The sequence below is a fragment of the Panicum hallii genome, chromosome 4 (assembly GCF_002211085.1).
Source record: "Panicum hallii strain FIL2 chromosome 4, PHallii_v3.1, whole genome shotgun sequence".
Classification (NCBI taxonomy): domain Eukaryota; kingdom Viridiplantae; phylum Streptophyta; class Magnoliopsida; order Poales; family Poaceae; genus Panicum; species Panicum hallii.
Window position 1 is genome coordinate 44,537,652 of NC_038045.1, and position 19,120 is coordinate 44,556,771.

Consider the following 19,120-nt stretch of genomic DNA (forward strand, 5'->3'; position numbering starts at 1 on the left):
TTCTAAATCTTGATCTCCGTTCTTGACGTTAATTGCCTCCTCCGCTCTGGCGGAAGGGCCTGCTTCCTTCCAACCTAGGAGCTGAAAGACTGGTGCCTTTGGCTGGGATTTTAAGGTGCTTTGGCTTCAAAGAAAAAGGTCAAAAGCCAATAAAAGAAATAACCCTATACACTTGACTTCAAAGAAAAGATGGTTTTCCTACATACAAATCCCATAGCCACTCCCTCTTGCTTTTACCGGGTGCGAGAAGCGCTACTCCCATAAATTTACTCGCCGTACCATCAATTAGTAGAGTACCGTTTCGATTTCTTTTTTCGAAAATGCTACTACTAGGACGTCCGACATATCAAATGCGGACACGCGCCGCGCGACCGTCATCCTACCTTCTCAACTACGGTAATGCTATCATCCGGTGTCCGGACTATGGTAAAAATATCTGATGCGGGTCCACACAAAAAAAATATGGATGCCTCTCCACCTCATATTTGGGCTGGCTGTCACCCATCCTTACCCTTTCATTCCCTCTCCTCTGACGACTCCAACTCTAAGCATTTCTTCCAGGAGAAGTGGCTCGCTTGCTCTCTAGCTCATTCAGCCCATGCACGAGATTAATGCAGGCGAGGCTGTAGTGCTCGCACCCCATAGCTCCCACTAGAGCTCCTGCTGCCACCGTTAACATGTGCAACGAGCTCATCCAATTCTACCAGAAGTTTGCCGCCATGCTACGCTAGGTGCCATGCCGCTTGCTCCCGCGCTGGCGGCTGAGTCGTGCGCTTCTCCTACTCCCATACCTGCGGAGGAGGAGGACACGGCAAAGAGGGAGGTGGAAGGAGGATGTGGTCACCATGACTCCATGGGAAGTTCTTACCATGCTGAAGGAGGAAGAAGACTCCACACTGAGATGCGCCAGCAAGCCACGAGGCACTAAGAGTTTTTGTGATGCATCTAATATTTTAATATGTTAGGATTAGTGTTTTTATCCAATGATCTTCGATGTTGCAAGATCCATTTGAGATGTCAAGTTCTATGTTCTATTTTTCGATGCATTCAACGATTTTGAGAGGTTGGGATAAGTATTCACTAATGTTGCAACAATCGGTCTGAAATGCTACAGAGTTTCCTTTTTCTTGATGTTGCATAAGGTATTTTCTTAAGGTTGCATAAGGTGTTTTCAGTTGTTTCAACAATTAATTTTGCAAAATTGGCTTACGGGAAAAGAGAGGATTTTGATTGAATTTGAATGTTACGTGAAACATTTGTATTTGTTGTGGTGGGCATTTGTTTTTTTTAAAACTAAATGCTAATGAATTGTAATTTCTATCATACATTTTGGATATTACAAAACTTACGTTTGAATGTTGCACGCTTTATTTCTGTATGTTGCAAGAGACCGTCCGATGGGATATCTCCCATCAGACGATTGGACGCTAGCAGCCCCGTTCTTTTTTTTCTCCCATCAGCCCCTCCCCCCAGTTCGCAAGTCTCCTGGTTGTTCCCCTTCGTGGCACCCTCTCGATCGCGGCTACAGTTTCGCCTGCGACGCCACTTGCCGGCGGCAGCGGCTGCCCCCTCCTGCTCTGACGCAGAGCCCTTGCACCCCCTCTCTCCTCCTCTCGTGCAAGGGCATGGCGTGAGCTCCCCGCGGGCGGCCGCGCGAGCTCCCAGCAGGGGGCGGCGGCACGCGCTCCCCCGTGTGAGCTCCCCCGCGAGCTCCCAGCAAGGAGGGGGGGGGGGGGGAGGGCGAGCTCCCCCGCGGGGACGGCCTCGATTTGGCTCGTCCCAACATGGATTTGTGAATTTGAGTGCTCAAATGAAATTCACAAGATATGAATGGAGCTTTGATGCAAGTGATTGAGTCGAGATTCAATATGTTGGATGACGAATTTCACCCTAAGAGTGAGGGATTTTTGTGCCTTCACATTTTTACAGAAACCCCCTAAAAGTTAAGAGAATCTAAAAATATTTTAAAAATTAGGATCATATGTTAATGGTGGATGCAAAATTTAAACAAATTTAATTTTTCTTTCTAAAATAGTTATTTGCATGTGAATCTCTCAAGACTATAGTGTTTTAAGATCATATTGTGTATAAACTATCTCTCGGAACCTCAGAGGCATTACATGCATTTCATACCAAAACCACACAGTCACAGCCAATTCAACCAAACGGTTTTCAGCTTTTTTACAGCTTGCAGCTCATAACAATTTTTTCCACAGCTCACAGCCCACAGCAACTTTTTCCACAATCACAGCCCAACCAAACGGACTCTTAGACCTCTAGACTCCTTATTCCTAACTCAGGATAGGGTCTCAAACACGATAAAGAGGGTCCTGATTTTGATTTCGCAACCGATTCCCCCCAATAGGCAATTTAGCCAATATTATAACATCCAGGCATATTTACAGCTTGTTAATAGAGGTGTTATTGGCTTTTGTGGCCCAGTTTGTGGTTGTGGGTTTAGTTTTACATTGGAGTTTAGGTACGTGAATGGAGGAGATTGTATTTTGAAGGTGCTAGTATTCTTAAACATGGTGAACTACTCTTCGTGATCATTGTTTTGATGTTGTGAATGAAGGATAGATATCACAAAATTTTCACATGGTGAATCACAAATAAGGTAGGCCTAAACTCTATCATCTAATTTACAATCAAACTTCTAGCCATAGTTTAAATGCCAAGGAAACTTTATCGTTCTCTAGTACTGTTGGATGTCATCATTATTCTAGAGCTTCCTTCTATTACGTGTTACGGTTCACCTCAACAACACTTCCAAAAGCTTATTGGTAAATCCGAAAAAATGAAGTTAAATATGAAGAACAGAGGATAGGAAGGAAGCGGTGGAGAAGAAGAAAATAATTAGTAATGATTTTTTAGATGCTTTATGTGATAATGAGATAAGGATCATGACAAGTAAATGTGCAGCTAGTGCGGGTTTTAGCAGATTTTATGGATAAGACTTGCCTTTTTGTGATCTCTTGTTGATGACAAAAGAGAGAGAGGAGTTGGTGTAAATGCGTGACTCTTCTATTGATGTTAAAAAGAGTGAGTTGGCGTAAACGCATAACTCAATTTGGGGCACAACATGCACTAACGCATAGCGTAAAGTCATGTAAAGCAGTCCTTACACAATTCACTCCAAACAAACCTCTAGAAAAGGCTCTTATATTAGCTTTTAGTGTTCTTGTTCTTGTATCTTCCTTCTCATGTGCTTTTCTTGTCATCCATAAGTTATCTTCAACATAGAGAGAGAATAAGGGCGGATCAGAGTCTTACAAATAGATAGCAAGAGAGAACAAGAAGGAAAATAACGCACCAAGAAAAGAAGTGATGGAGAGGAAGGTGGTGGTGATTTGTATATTGGTGATCTTCCTTAGCCTCCTCTCTGCTGGACTTGCTTTTGCGGCTGAGATCACTAAGATACAGGTACTCCAATGTATAACAATATCAATTGGTTTTGCTTTGTAGTCTCACAATATAGATGAACATGTGTCATGTATGAAAGTTTATCGCATACTTACCTTGGTTCATAAGGAAATCCTTTTGGAATCAGTGCTCTTATAAAACACGATCTAAGTAATAAAATCTTGTAATTTCATAAATCATATTATTATTGATATGACACAAATTTGTATATTACGAGTTGTTCTAGTAGGATTATGGTAGAACCTAATCTTGGTTGAAGAGTGTTTTATTGTGCGCTCACCCTCGATCAAAGATCTGTAGTAAGCATAAGGGAGTTATGACTTAGGCAAAGGATTAGATAAATAAAAGTTACTTCACAGTATATTTAATTTGCTTGCAAGTATAATATTACCTATGATGTCTATGTTGTTGAAGATATTAAATACTCTGCTCGTAGAATCTTACAAATAATAGGCAATCAAAATTGTGCTTCTTGCCATAAATAAGGCACTATTTATTAACGGATTTAGGTGCCTAAGATAAAACAAAACCTAGTGAAATGTGTTATGTATTTTCATTGAAACATATTTAGAAGTTTGGATGCATAAACAACAATATGCCAATCTCCTACCTTGAGCTTTTGTAGTTAGAATTCTATTCAAGTGATCCTGAACGTCAATGATGTATCAATGACTAAATATTTTACTAACAATAGTTTGAAAACATATTTCTAAGAGTTTCATCATTATGTAATTGTAGCTGTTCCTGGTATAGTTTGTTATGGGTATTTAGTTGTGTGCTTTTACTTGTCATGCAGGTTTCTGGTACTGTCACAATGGAGGATGGTCGATGTGGATACCCAAGCACTCCAGCTTCCCTTTTAGGGATGCTTTCTACTCTATTTTTCTTGTTAGCTCATATAGGAATTTATACAGCAGCCGGATGCATATGTTGCAAAATCCAACATAGTCATCCTAACTTGAAGTGGATAATAGGGTTAATCTGCTTCACTCTATCCTGGTAATGGCATTCATTAGTATTTTTTTCTATCCTGACTATTTCCTTTATACTCCGAGTCATTAATTGTGTGTTGTTCAATATTAAATTACAATGAGCCAAAGTAAAAAAAATAAATACTTTTCTAAATGAATTTATCAACTATGCAACCACTTTTGTTAATAATAACAACGGCCAACATTAGTTTCAATTCCTTATTAGTGCAATTCTTCCACTCAACTCAAGTAAACGTGGGAAAAATTTACAAATATCATTATTTCTTCACTCTTTTATAGGTTGGCTTTCTTACCAGCAACATTGCTACTGCTTCATGGTGCGTTCTTGAATGACCAAGGGTACAAGGTCGGCACTAACTCCTACTTGGAGCCTGCATGTGGGGGTACTAGTGATGGCGTGTTTCCTAGTGGTGGAATACTAGTTCTCGCTTGCAATTTCCTTGCCATAGGCTACTACCTCGCTCTGCGCCCAATAAAGGGCATCCTCCCAATTGGGGAGCACCAAATGCGAGGCAGCTACGAGATCGCCATGGGCCAACCACAGTTTCCGCCACCACTAGAGATATTACAAGTGTAGTGAGCACCTAGTTGGTTGTCAAGAATGGAACATGCAACATGCTCTTGTTCCCACAATGGTTACAAATGGAAGGATGGATAGTTAGTTGTCATCTCCTTTGTCTCTCTGTTCCTCATTGCCCAAGTGAGACACCCGAGGCTGAGCAGCGGCCATGGCACAATAATGTGCCGCCATCCTCATCCTCGGTGCCACGGTGCTGCCGCTGGAGCACACGGCATGACGTGCCCACGGCCCAAGGCAAGTGTGTTAGAGAGCATGAGGACAGAAAATTAATTCTGCGTAGATCAATCGAGGAACGTTTTCAGCGTCATGCATGAACCACACCCTGTTTGGTCGTCGTTCTAGGAGCACCTGTCGTTAGCTACGATGCCGAACGTACTCAGGCCCATGAGCACCCCGCCCAACCTGTTCGCGGACGCCGCCGCTCTCCGTCACCGGCCGTCAATGCCGTGGCCGCCCCCACGCGTCACTCCCAGCTCACCGAGGACTCCATATATCGCGGCAAGATCCAGCCTCCTCCACCCGCCATCGGCCCTCCTCGTCATCGCCACGAGTGACGAGCCCATGGCACTGCCGCCGGAGCACACAACGTATCTATAAGAAATTTTTCTGAAAATAGATAGGAGGCCAGCACCATGGGTTTGTGGACGACTTCGAGCCGAGAGGATGGATGATGGGCCGCCCCGTGCAAAAAGTGGAGAGGGCCCAAAAGCCTTCACAGATCGCAGCTCTCTTCCATCCAACCACCTCTCTCTTTCTCGCTCTCGACATTCCGGAACCCTCCTCTCGTTTCGTCGCCTCCCCGCCGCCGCGCGTCCGCCGGCGACGAGCTAGGGCTCGCTACTCCTCGGCCTCCCCGGGTTCCCGTCACCATGGGGGCTGACAGCGAAGAAGATGACCTCGTGGTCTACGGGACGCCCATCGAGCGGGAGGAGGACACCTCCGCCCGCAAGCGACGGGCCGTCGCCGAGGCCGGGCAGCTCCGCGCTCTCCCCGCCTGGAAGCAGGAGGTCTTGCTCTCGCCCTCCCTCCCTCGCTATCTGTGCCGTTCCGATGCGGTGGGAAAGGGATATGGGGTCCGTTGCGTTGTTGGCAGTGATGGATTTGAGCTACGGTGCCATGCGATCCCGTGATTAGTAATGCAATAGGTATCGTGCCTTTTATCGTTTTCGGCCTGCGGAGAAAGTGGGCTGGCAATTTGGTTGTGATCAAGAGGGAACTCTTCCATTTGGGGTTTGCTAGCGTGCCTACTGCTGCCCCTCTTGATGTCATGCTTCTGGTCAGCTATGATGGTGCAGATTATAAATATAGCTCGGTTGATTTTCTGCTAGTACCATTGGGGTGAAAGCAAGCATTAGATTTTTAGGTCGAAGTTGCTCTCTTATTTGGTATTTGAGCAATATGTCAACTAGGAAATTCAGAAGGAGAAGAATGGTTTAAGTAGTGAACCATACCTGCCTTCAGAAAGGAGAGGTGTAATTTCATCATCCTACAGCATGCTGTTAGTCTCTGTTGTTTATCCTTGTTAGTCCGACCAGATGTTCAGCAACCAGGATCTTGATAGCGGGTTACTGCTGATCTCGTAATGGAGTGGGCTGTGGAAATTCTTGTGGCTCAGATGTGATTTCTTCTTAATTATTCCTCTTTTAGTTGATTAGTTCCTTATCGGGGATACTGTTGATCTGTTTGAACGTTGGATGCTGCAATGTAGACTCAGAAACCTATAGATTGCAAGTCTCCAGAGTAGCATCAGTCTATGATGACTTTGCATTTACATCATTGTGATTTTTTTTTTGTACCAGAAACTAGGTTGTCTCAGAAGCCTATAAATTGCAAGTCTGTGTAGACTCAGAAACTAGGTTGTCTCAGAAATATGCAGCCATTGTGAGAGATTTGTATTTATACCACCAAGTCTTCAAAGTAGCATCAGTCTATGGTCACTCAGTCAGTGGTTGATGCTGCAAGATTGCAGGGAATGTGAAAATTCATCATATCATAACATTTATTGTTTACTATTAAGTAATAGTATGAAGTGAATCATATATTTTCTGTGGTACTTGCTCTTGGTACCTGTTGAGCCTGTGCACTGTAGACTCCACCTGATGTCATGTGGCATGTGATTTACCTTGAACTACGTCATTGCCATGTGTCATGTTTACTATAATAAAATGTTATTTGAGTGTAGGTGAGGGATGAGGAAGGAAGAAGAAGATTTCATGGTGCATTTACTGGAGGCTTCTCTGCTGGCTTTTACAATACTGTTGGCTCAAAAGAGGGTATGTTCCACCGAATTTGTAATAATTGTAGTATATGAAAGTAGCATTGAGGAAACACATGTTATAATATAGGCAGTGTGATTTTCTTTAGGGTGGGCTCCACAGACGTTTACATCGTCACGAAAGAATAGAGCTGAGGTGAAAAAGCAAAGCATATATAGTTTTCTTGATGAGGAGGATATAAAGGTGCGTAATGTCCTATAGTATTTTCTTTAAAGCTATCCAGTTGCTCAGATTATAGTATAAAAAATGATATTCTGCAATATTTGTGCATAATTTTCCTTTTATCATAAGTAAAGAAGGGCTATTAGGCAGATATGTTACATGACTCCGGTTTGAAGGTCTAGGTGTGAAAATGTTAATAAGCGTGCCTTTCTGTTGTGCATATATTTTCATTTAAATCATACAAGGCACTGGGCTTCCAGCACCTGTATGGCTGTATCATCACATTAGGGCATGTTTGATATAATCAGATTCAGCTTATAAGGCTGGTCTAGTTTCTGCCTTTTGGTAGGCACAAATAGTCTGATTGAAGTTATTTCATACCATATGTTCGTTCTATGAAAAGTTTGAGTTGATAGTTGACAGTGTGGGTACTAATTGCAGGATATGGGTGGTAATGCTTTGGAGACATCTCAGCAGTATGACACATTTGGTTTTACAGCTGCAGAATATGCTCAAAAACAAGCATCCAAGGAACAAAAGGAGAGGTTAGTATCTGTCATCCAGTTTCTATCAGCTTTGTAAATAAATAAACTAAACTAACTTAGCTTATCTGTTTTTGCCACTTGATATCATTTTTTAACTCAGCTTCTCAACTATGATTAGACAAATCACCCGCAATATGAAGAAATAAAATAGATTGAATTAAAATAAGAAGGCAGAAACTTTTGTCACCTTTGTGTAGCTGTATACACAGATTTAGTTAGCTCTATGCACTGTTACTCTGTATGCACGAAATTGAAGGGTAAAATCTATAGACAGACCCAAATAGTGTCCATGAAAACACTCAAAATCATCTTACTGCACATTTTTCTGTCATTTATTACAGTTTCATTCAACCAAATCTGACATGTTAGATCACAAATGGATTATAGACTTAGCTGTTTTGGTTAACCTTAAGACTCAGCAGTTGGTGGGGGTTTCATGCAGCCAACTATGGGCCTTCTAATGAATTTGTTCGAAATTTAGTTGCCTGTATGGGCCTGCTAATGAATTTGTTCCAAATTTAGTTGCCTATATGGGCCTGTTAGTTTCCTACTTTTGTATTATTTATTTACTCATATTCTTACACCTATGTCGTTGTATTCTAAAGCCACCAACTAGTGTATGAGTGCATCCAACCCTTCTTACTGATACATATGTTTATCATCTTTACATCTTTTACAGACCATCTGCTATACCAGGTCCGATACCTGATGAATTGGTGGTCCCCACCACAAATTCCATTGGTATTATTTGTTCTAATGTTTTCTTAGTAACATTTGAGTTGATATATGTACCATTAATTGTTTGTTATATTGTTACCCTGTTTGAACAGGTGTGACATTGCTAATGAAAATGGGTTGGCGCCAAGGACGCTCCATCAAGGACTCACATGCTGATTCTTTATATGGTATGCCTTCTGTTTTCTCAAAGAAGTATGCCTTTTTTCAATTATTGATTTGTTTGTTTGGTAAGTTTAGCCTGTCTATCAATCTGTGGCCATTCATTTGGTTATAACTCTTGTATGCTACAGCCATGGATGCCCTGTTATAGTAGCTTCTGAGCTTGCTAAGTATCTTAAGTTTGAAAAAGTTATCCTGCTCAAAAGTTTCATTGTGATTTTCAAATGATGACATTTCTTCCTAATCATTTGAGTTGTATGTCTCCTTGTAACCTGAAAAAGTACTCTGCATACAGAATCACGCAGGAATGCTAGAAAAGCTTTTCTTGCTCTCTCTAGCTCCAAGAATGATGAGGATCAAGATCAAAGTTCTGACAAGCCTAGCATAGATCAAGCTGTTGTGGGGTCACTCGAGGAAATGCATATATCTGGAAGTACACCTGTAAGTAGGATGAGTGTTATTTGATTCATTGCATGGGCATTCTTGTTTGGTTCGTTAATTCTATAACTGCTTTTGTTTCAAGATTTTTTCAATTTTTTTGTGATTCTTTCAGATATAAAAGTACGGTGTTGGGCATTTGTTTTCCCAACTTTAACCAGCTTATCATGATGGCTGTTCTTTTATCTTTGTACTCCATCGGTTTCATAAGCTGTCTTGAACTTTATGGCAGCAAAACCTTTATTAAATTTGACCTCCAAAGATGAGTAGATGTTTTTTTGGTTGCATGAGCAATATATGTCACATTGTTATTTAAGTAATTCTTTCAGCTCCATCTTTTTTGGCATTTGTGTTTCTTTTGTTGGACTAAAAGTAGCTTATAACAATTTCCCCCTCCTCTATATATTGTACTTGATCAGTTTTGTGCAATGTAGACTGCAATGCATTCAAACATGACCTTCAATTAAAGTAATTCAAACATGCTTTTAATAAAATTGATGCTATTTTTTTAATGATTGTCCACATGAAGCAATATCATCAATTTTATTAAAGTAATTTCATACTGTTTGACAAAATGTATTTTTCTCTTATCCTCTTATCATTCATTTTCTAAAGGAAGACCAGTGGCCAAAGGCATACTAATTACCTTCAATTACAAGGGGATATATGCGTAGTATCGTAGTATCCAATATGTTCATAATGTGTATACAAATACTAATTTCTTTCATGTTCATGGTTGCATGATGTGTTCGGAATATGTATGAAGAAAACATCTGCTGACAGTATATCACACTCCATGAATATATAGGTCTACGTACTTCATCCAAAACAGGATTTGCATGGATTAGGTTTTGATCCATTCAAGCATGCTCCTGAGTTTAGAGGTATCATGTTCCTATAATATACTCTTATCAGTGTTATTTCATTCATTAGTTCCTGTCACACCTGCTTTCTTTTGTAGACAGAAAAACATTGCAGAAGTCCAGAGATAGGGACCACAAAAGAAATGATGTTTCAGTGAGGGGAAATCTTCTGATTTCTAACTGTAAGTTATAATCATGATTGTCTCCCTGCTATTCCAATATATTGATGCTGCTTGAATAGTGATTAATGATTGTTCTAGCCTCAGCTTTGCGATTAACTTTGCTAGCTGTTCAATCATCAGCAGGACATTATGCACCTGGCTTTGGGATTGGAGCTCTTGAAGAGCTTGATGTTGAAGATGAAGATATTTATGCATCAGGTAAGTGAGTAATCCTGTCAATCTTGGTACTGCCTGATGATATGTAAGGGACAAATCAATCATAAGATGTTTTGATGTTTACACCACTCCTGATCCTGCTGTAACTATGTGTGGAACATACTATGTCCATTTTCTTTTACCCTTCCTAAATTATGATAAAAGGATCTTGATATTTCATACTCCTTCCATTCCAAAATGTAGGAGTTTTAGTTTCGTCCTAACTCAAACTTCTCTTTTTGGCCAAGTTTAGAAAAAGGTACCGACATCAAATTAGTTTCACTAAATCTACCGTTGAATATGTCTTGATAGTGCAATTATTTGGTATTGTACATGACAATATATCTTTCTATAAACTGGATCAAAGTTAGAGAAGTTTGACTTAGGGTCAAACTAAAACACAAATTAGTTTCATTAAATCTACCATGAAATGTTGATAGTACATTTCTTTGGTTTGCCTTAATGTCATATTTTTCTATAAACTTGGTCAAAGTTAGAGAGAAGTTTGTCGTAGTATAAAACTAAAACTTCTTGCATCTGGAACGTAGGGAGTATCTGTTTTCTGATGGAAGTCTTTCTAAATGCAAATTTATGGTCAATAGATGTTAGAGGCTTGTCACTTTCATTATGCTATATCTTCTGGTTGATGTATTTATCCTTTGTATTTATCAGTTGATGTTTTGTACTAACATTTTGTTTTATTTAGGTTTTGCTTATGAACAAACTGAAGTGGACATTGAACCTTCAAAAATATCCAGCGACAGTAATTACAAACTTGATGACAGAAAAAGAGGTTTCTACCTGAGCTTTAAGATTGCCACAAATTCCGAGTACAAACTTGAAAGGTAATTCTTTTTTTGATCATATCATTTCACCTTGATTGAAAACTGTGAACTGACTAAAAAAAGTCTGGTGTATATTTCATTTTTCTTTTTAGGAAGCCATTCAGATTTTGTTTTTTCTCCCTGGCTTGGCTAGAAAGTGTTTATTATATACTACTCCCTCTGTTTTTAAATAGATGGTGGTGTTTAAGACAAGCTAACTAGTTTAGAAACTATTTAGCTTGTCCTAAACAGGAGCAGTATGTAGTAAATTACAAAGACCGAGACTTGCATAGAGCAACCAATTCTATCCTAAACAGGAGTATGTAAATTACAAGACTGAGACTTGCATGATGGAACCAATTCAGTCCATAAACTTGGCCGAAGCATGTTTGTAACCACAAGATCTTTTTCTAATAGGTCAGTTTGTCATCCAAGATGGGTCAAATGGGCATGGCATGTCACTTTGGTGAGTGCCAACATGTTAATAGTACACAAGGTGTCCCCTCTTCTTCAATCCCCTTCTTTATCCGGCCAGGTTCACCAGATTGCCATCACCATACTTTCCTATGTGCTGACCACTCTTTGGGCTGCTGCTAGTGCTGTAGGTCCCTTCCCATCGTTGCATTCCTTGTCCATACCTTGTTCTTTATTCTATTTTACCATCTTGTGCCCATCAGTTGCTCACTTGCTTCTGCTCGTCTCATGGTGGCATGCTACATAAGTTCAATAAATCTATGTCTCATCTTGTTCGAGGCCAAGAACAGTAATCAAGGCACTACAGCCCTGAGCTCATGGTAATGATGACATGTGGTGGAGACATTATCCTAAACGCTAAACTCTAAACATTTGGTCACCTATTGTTTAGCTCTTTATTCGGACTAAATGGCTATTTAAATGGTCATTATATGGGCTAAACGGTTGATTAAAGGGAAACAGCAAACCACTATGTAGCGTTTCCACGGCGTGTAAACGGGCTAAACGGTTGTGTATGTGAACAGTGGGTGGAGCCAAGCCATGTTGTCTTCTCTTGGGTGGAGCATGTGCTGTTCCACTGTAGCACAGAAGCAGTTCCACAGGGCCTTACCCCATCTGCAGCACTGTGGATGTTTCTGTCATCCTTGAGCACCAATGCATCTTGGATTGCATTGAGGCAGACCACAAAGGAGCTGTTGGGGATTGTTTCCTTTGTACTTTGTTCATTATTAGCTTTATTATAGTGGTCAGCGCGTTGCGTTGTCTAGGATTGGGGTTGCTGAAGCATATTGCAACGTCTAAATCATTATGAACCAGTGTTACCTAGACACTGGGTCCTAAATTTTATTTTAGCAAACTTGGACACCAGCACCTGTTTGGTTTTTGGTGTGTCCAGAAACTATCAATCTAGCAGAAACACCTAGGTTGGAGGCTGACACCTACGTCATACCCTATTAACCCTGCTGTGAACCTCACCTGATTCAGTAGAGGTGGTGTTTGGTGGCAAATATGTAGCACTGAAACTGAGCATGCCAATAAATCTGATTAGCTAAAAGTTGGGGGTGATTTTGAATGGAAGTAGTATACTTGAACAGTTCCATGGGTACTAATCTGCAAGTCTCTCCTACCATGCATGCCATGCCCTCCACCCAGTCATAATATGCACACATTTTAAGAATCAAACTTTGTAAATTTTGATCAACAATTATACTAGCTATATAAAGGTTTAATGATATAAATTGTTACCACTTATCACTATGTATTTCAGTGTACACAATCATATGCTCATCGTTTACTATTTAGCATCAATTTAGTGCAGCAGAAATTTGTGATAAAAAATTTAACTCAGAAGACTCTTCAAGTTGGTTCATGTAAATATGGATAGATGGAGTACCATGTAATGGTACTATAAGCCTCCAAATTCCAATCTTGGATATTTAAATCATTGCGGCCACAGATTGGTTTCTTTAATTCTGTATTTTATTGGCTGTATAGTTATATACTTTAGTAGGAAAGTGAATGACATTTTGGCCTTTTCCAGATTCCTTCCTCCTCAGATCCCTGATGATTTTAATGCTCAACACAAGTTTCCTACTCCAGTTCAGTCTGCAGAGAAGTTTTCTGATTCAGCTCCTCTTGAGGTTCCTCCTCCAGAAGACACTAGCTTGACACTATTAATTGACGGTTGTGCAGCAATGGTTGCACGTTGTGGGAAACATATTGAAGATTTCTACAAGGAGAAAAGCAAGTCAAACCCACAGTTCATGTTCCTTAGTGGAGGAGATGGCTGTAAATATTATATGAGAAAGTTATGGGAGCATCAGCAAAAATATGTTGGCCAGCAAAGGCCTGATTCTGCAAAGTCGAAGACTTCTTCTGAAAAATTGACAGCAGAGAATCGTGGGAGAATTCTTGGCGAAAGGCCCCTTGATAGAAGTACCAAACTACATAGCCCATCACTTTCTGCGAAGGAAGCAGTTCAACTGCAATCTAATCTCGTTGACACATTTGTCAAGCCAATATCCCTTGTAAGTTTTGTATTGCATTGAGCTGTCTTGTTGCTTTCCTTGGTAATATCATACTCTCTCTGTCCCAGAATATAGCTACGTTTAGGTTTGTCCTAAGTCAAACATTGTTATCTTTGGCCAACAATATCTCTAGAAATAATTTATTTTAAATAGAAAAAATAAATGTTGTTATAGTTGATTTTATGATGAATCTATTAACATCATTTTTATGCTGTCAATTGTTATGGTTTTTTTTGTTGGTCGTGGTCAAAGTTAAAAATATTTGATTTAGGACAAACTAAACGTAGATATATTCTGGGACGGAGGGAGTATTGGCTATATCAATGACTCATTCTTGGCCGCAAATGCATTCATCTTGCTTGGAAACAGGATGGTTTACCAGAGTCTGAGAAGCCTTTTAGCAATGATCCTGCCAAACAAGTTAGGTTTGAGCAATTTCTTAGAGATAAGTATAAGGGTGGTCTTCGCGCTGCAAATATTGCACCTACAAGTACTATGTCAGAGGCTGATCGCGCGCGAGAAAGGCTTGATTTTGAGGCTGCTGCAGAGGCAATTGAAAAGGGGAAGGGAAAAAAGGTTATTGATCCTTCATCAGTGTTCTCTTTGCCTGGAATGAATGAGCAACGCTTTGTTGCAGCAACTGAACTAGAGGTATACTTTGGTCCTTATTAATGTTATCTTATGCTTTCTTCCAAATGTTGACTGCTGGAAATTTTATGAAGAGCTCTGTAGTGCCTCACGATGAGAAGCCCATCTATCCACGAAGGGAGCAGTTCGAATGGCGGCCTTCACCATTACTGTGCAAACGTTTTGATATCGTTGACCCTTTCATGGGGAAGGTAAATTGAAATATGAGGTTTTGTAGCTGCCATTACTTCAATACTTCTGATGTTTGTGTGCATGTCATATATACTTATACGGTACTTGGTGGACAGAATAACCATAATAAAACACTGCATATATTAAAGAAAAATGAGGTTATAGATGCATTTCTTGATTCATATTTGCGGGAACAGAATCATCTCTTGATGTTATGCTTCTTTTCCATCTGGTGATACCTGAGGACAGCCATTTCCTTGGTTAATTAAGCCACTATTTGGAAGATGAGATGGATCTAGTTTGTACAAGATATTTATATACTACAGTATACGATCTGTATGCTGTTTCTACTATATTCTTAGACTTGTGTACTACTTACATCAATTTTTGTTTTAAATCTATTTGTATAGCTTCAAATGGAGTATGTTTAATTTAGCACTCACATCAGCATCTGATCATTCTTTACACATATGCAGCCAATGCCTGTTCAAAGACCAAGAAGCAAGATCGAGAACCTTATCTTTATGACAGAATCAAATAAGGGAACAAAGGATGAAGTGGAGAGCTCGAGTAGGAGTTCACAGCATGTTTCTATGGAAGGGACAACAGAGGCTGAGTCGCAGGGAACCATTAATGACCCTGACATTGAGCCCAGCAGGATGCAAAGACCTGTTGATCTTTACAAGGTAGCATATGTTCCCTATTTGGAAGTTCTTATTCAAACATTGTCCAAGAAATCAACCGAGATCAAACTATTTGAGAAGAATTAAAGCCTGTCACAGTAGAATGACGTGTTAGCCACCCTACTCTGAACTTGAAATTCAAATTGGCATCTCACTAGGTTTCAGAACAGTGACCACACACTGCACAAGTTTGTTCATCCTCAAACCAAAGGATAGAATCAAGGACAGTTGACTGAATGGCTTATGGTAACATGGATGTTGTGTGCCCCCCAACTTTTCAGTTGGAGTTGGACAATTTTTTACTAGCTGGCGGTACCATGTCACTGGTAGCCTGAAACATGTGCTTAGGTGTCATCCCGTGTGCTAGTGAAGAACTCTTCAAAGGCCACAACACATCTAATTTTGGCAATTTTCATAAAACAAAACTTGCATTTAAAATACTAGGATAGAAAAGTACATCAAATGACTAAAAATTTACAAATATTGAAAATAACATAAAATTTTATTATATGTTAAATTGTACAATAGCACAAATTATCGAGTTGGCTTTCATTTATGTGGAATAATAGTAGATGATGTGCTTGATATATTGAAGTTTTTGTAATTATAAGGAATGCAGGACCAATTTGTGTCTAGGGCTGGTTCTGATGAGCTTAACTCCTTGTAGAAAATTAAACTGTTGGCTAGTTAGAAATATGAATGAATCTCTAAGCTTAAGGGTCACATCGAGCCTGAAGATTTTATATTCGGAGGAGCTTAGTCTTCTTTAGATAGTGACTTAAATGTCTTGATCTCCTTTTCGTTTATTAGAAATTGTTTATGATAAATTTACGTTTTATATTGGCAATTTTCAATTACTGTGGTGTGCAGGCTATCTTTTCCGACGACTCAGATGATGATGCGGATGAAATTCCTAATACTCAACCAATGGATCCAGCAAAGACAAGTGAAGGTGCCAACATGGCTCTCAACCGTCTTGTTGCTGAGGATTTCCTAGAATCATTGGGTAAAGAACTGGGATTAGAGGTTCCACCAGAAAGACCTAAAGTTTTATCTAGACCTGAAACACTTTCAGCTGCTGGTGCCAGTGTCTCATCTCAGAATGAAAGAATAACAACTACCCTCACAGAAGTAAAGGAGAGTCAGATCTCTCTTGGCATGGTGCAAGTTGGCAATGGCAATGAAGATGCTGTATTAGCCAGTGCTGAAATGCTTGATTTGAAATGTGAGGAGGGGAATAGAACTGAGGAAAACAGGTCTCGCCATATGCATCGGCAAAGCAAGAATCATTGCCCTAGGTCTGATTCATCTAGTGAACGACATATGAGTAGGAAAAGAAGATCACATCATCACATCCGGAATGGAACTCCAGAATCTGACTCTGCTAGTGAACGCCACAGGAACAGGAGAAGAAAATCTCATTCAAGGCACAGAAAAGGCAGGAGTAGAACTCCAGATAGTGATTCTTCCAGTGACATCAAAAATGAGAGAAAACGCAAGGAGAAAAGGCATCACCAAACGTACACACCTGATACCGACTCTAGTGATCATGAACACAAGGAAAGATATAGATCTAGTAGTAGAAGATCATCTGATAAAGACAGAAGCCGAAAGCATTCTAGACATCATAAGCACAGAAGAAGGGATCATGTAGATTATTCATGAATATACGTCTGTACAAATGAGGGGAGATGCAGGGAAGAATAGGTTTTGCAAACCATGGTAGGTTTATGAGAACACTGGGGGAGACATAAAAAAAAATGCTCACAGTAAGTGTTCTACACATCTTGGTTTATTATGCCTTTATCACTTCTGTACTAAGCTGTCTTTAGCAGATTGGTGGATGTACCATTGCAGCATTGCTATGCCACAAAGCAGTCCGTAGTACCTGAGTTGCTTGGTTCCTGCATGTTTCTAGCTTTCTCTTATTTCCAATATTCATGTTAATGGATTTCTGTCTCAGTTTAACTACCTAGCACACATTAGGGCTGAGCTAACTCAACTGTACTGAAACATGCATATATTGGGAAGGAAAGACCGCAGCCAACTGGCACTAGCCCCGTTTGCAAAATTAAACTCATGTTGATCTGGTAGCAAATGGTTTGATAATAACTATGGCGTGCCGCAAAAAGCTAGCTGTATGAAAGCTATGTCTACTTTGCTTAATTCATATTATAGTGTGGGCTTCTGTGTAAAGAGAAGGAAAGTAAGCGAAGAACTGCCAAAGCTTAGTACAGTTGAACAATTTGGGCCTGGTTGATACCAGCAGGCTCTTCTTCCCTTATTGGCAGCAAGATGTTGCCATCAAGAGATATGATAGGGTAGAGTTGATGGTTATGGTTGCCTTGGTTCCCTTGCCGAGGCTATATGTTTTCTGTGCTTTTCCTCATTTTTGTTTTTTGTAATTATGAATTAGCAATTTTGGCATTTCCATTGAGGAAAAAGACTGATGCGATGTGATCACCTTTTGTCCTTTTGCAGTTGGATGTCCATATTACAACGCACCTCAGAAGTATCAACTTGACCACCAGAAGCTTGATGCATAATGCAAGTCGAAGAGAAGAGAAGATATGGTGCAGATGCTTTCCTTGTATGCAGACCAATCGTGAACCTGTGGTGCATCAAGCTTTGTTGTTTATGCCTGTTTTTGCATCTTTCCTGCTCAGTGAAAGCATGTATTGAGCTTTCCTTCGAAGATCTTCCCAGTTTTTCTGTCCATGTAAATGTTTGGATAGGATTGTACATGAAGGTCTATTCACCGAGGCACGGCTGTGATGTAAAATTAGTAATGTCGATGGAAGGTATAATTGACAAGTAGGTTGTTTATCATCTTACGCAGGAATGATCTGGGCATGTGATGCCAGGATTTGGTTTGCCCTCCTGCGAATTTGGAACCTTCCTTGCTCCGTAGCACCAGAATCCAGAAAGGTACCCTGTGCACTGCACATCCATGAAACGCTAGGAAGATTCTTGCCTAGCCTGTCGACGACAGCAACTGTTTAGAAAAGGAGTAGGACCATGATGCGGAAACCCCAAGGTACTTTTTCTTGTTGCTTCCTCTGGACTCCAGGGATAGAGAGGTCCGGTGTCAGGCATGAGCCCTAAGTGACGTCATGTGTCTCGCACAGGGAGTGTGTTCGTTTTCGTGCTGTCTATGATGTGCCGGTCTGGCCCTGGCACCAGGCCTACCATAGCTTGCTCCGAGATTCTGTGGCAGCTCCTGGGAGGGATGACGGGCTCAGGCCACTGTACGGGTCGTCCGGTCCAGGGTGTTCCTTCGTTCCGTGGCAACATCCGTCGCAGCCGCGGCATCATGATGGACTTTGGACAGGGAAGGCAGGGCGTCCACGTCCTCGAGGTGACGGCGACAGCGAGGGCGACGTCGCTGCCTGGAGTCGTCACCGCTGCACTGCCGTTTGGTAAGCACGGCAGGCAGGGAGGAAGACGATGTGAACACGGAGGCCCTCGCAGGGAGCTCCTCCCATGGTGGTCGCACACAAAGGAGGTGGGTGACCTACCGGTCACCAGTCCTCCGGCCAAACGAAAAGAAGCAGAAAAAGTTAGGCTGGTGATGATCCGCGCCACACGACGTGCGATCACGTTGACACGAACCCGTCGCCTCTCGATTTGTATACTGGAGATTCCGTTCCGTTACTGGCTGTTTTAAGTCTCTGATCCACTTGTATGCATGGATAACTATACAAGAGGTTCCACATAAACTTTCGAATCCACTGGAAAAA

The 19,120-nt window shown here is 40.8% G+C and overlaps 3 protein-coding genes across 3 annotated transcripts; all 3 read left to right on the top strand.

Moving 5' to 3' along the window:
- The first annotated feature begins 3,065 nt into the window (after positions 1-3,065).
- Positions 3,066-4,992, top strand: LOC112890527. Its single transcript, XM_025957405.1, has 3 exons — positions 3,066-3,423; positions 4,220-4,422; positions 4,695-4,992. Exons 1-3 carry the CDS (start codon positions 3,328-3,330, stop codon positions 4,990-4,992), a joined length of 597 nt encoding a protein of 198 aa, XP_025813190.1. The 5' UTR covers positions 3,066-3,327.
- Positions 4,993-5,722: 730 nt separating this feature from the next.
- Positions 5,723-18,209, top strand: LOC112889146 (G patch domain-containing protein TGH homolog). Its single transcript, XM_025955636.1, has 17 exons — positions 5,723-6,002; positions 7,178-7,268; positions 7,360-7,454; positions 7,875-7,978; positions 8,658-8,719; positions 8,809-8,883; positions 9,171-9,316; positions 10,122-10,197; positions 10,275-10,358; positions 10,479-10,556; positions 11,260-11,398; positions 13,392-13,878; positions 14,248-14,529; positions 14,601-14,717; positions 15,174-15,383; positions 16,251-17,149; positions 17,862-18,209. Exons 1-16 carry the CDS (start codon positions 5,865-5,867, stop codon positions 17,043-17,045), a joined length of 2,979 nt encoding a protein of 992 aa, XP_025811421.1. The 5' UTR covers positions 5,723-5,864; the 3' UTR covers positions 17,046-17,149; positions 17,862-18,209.
- Positions 18,210-18,275: 66 nt separating this feature from the next.
- Positions 18,276-19,120, top strand: LOC112889147. The gene is made up of 2 exons (XM_025955637.1): positions 18,276-18,417; positions 18,509-19,120. The coding sequence occupies exons 1-2, from the start codon at positions 18,399-18,401 to the stop codon at positions 19,045-19,047; spliced, it is 558 nt and encodes a 185-aa protein (XP_025811422.1). The 5' UTR covers positions 18,276-18,398; the 3' UTR covers positions 19,048-19,120.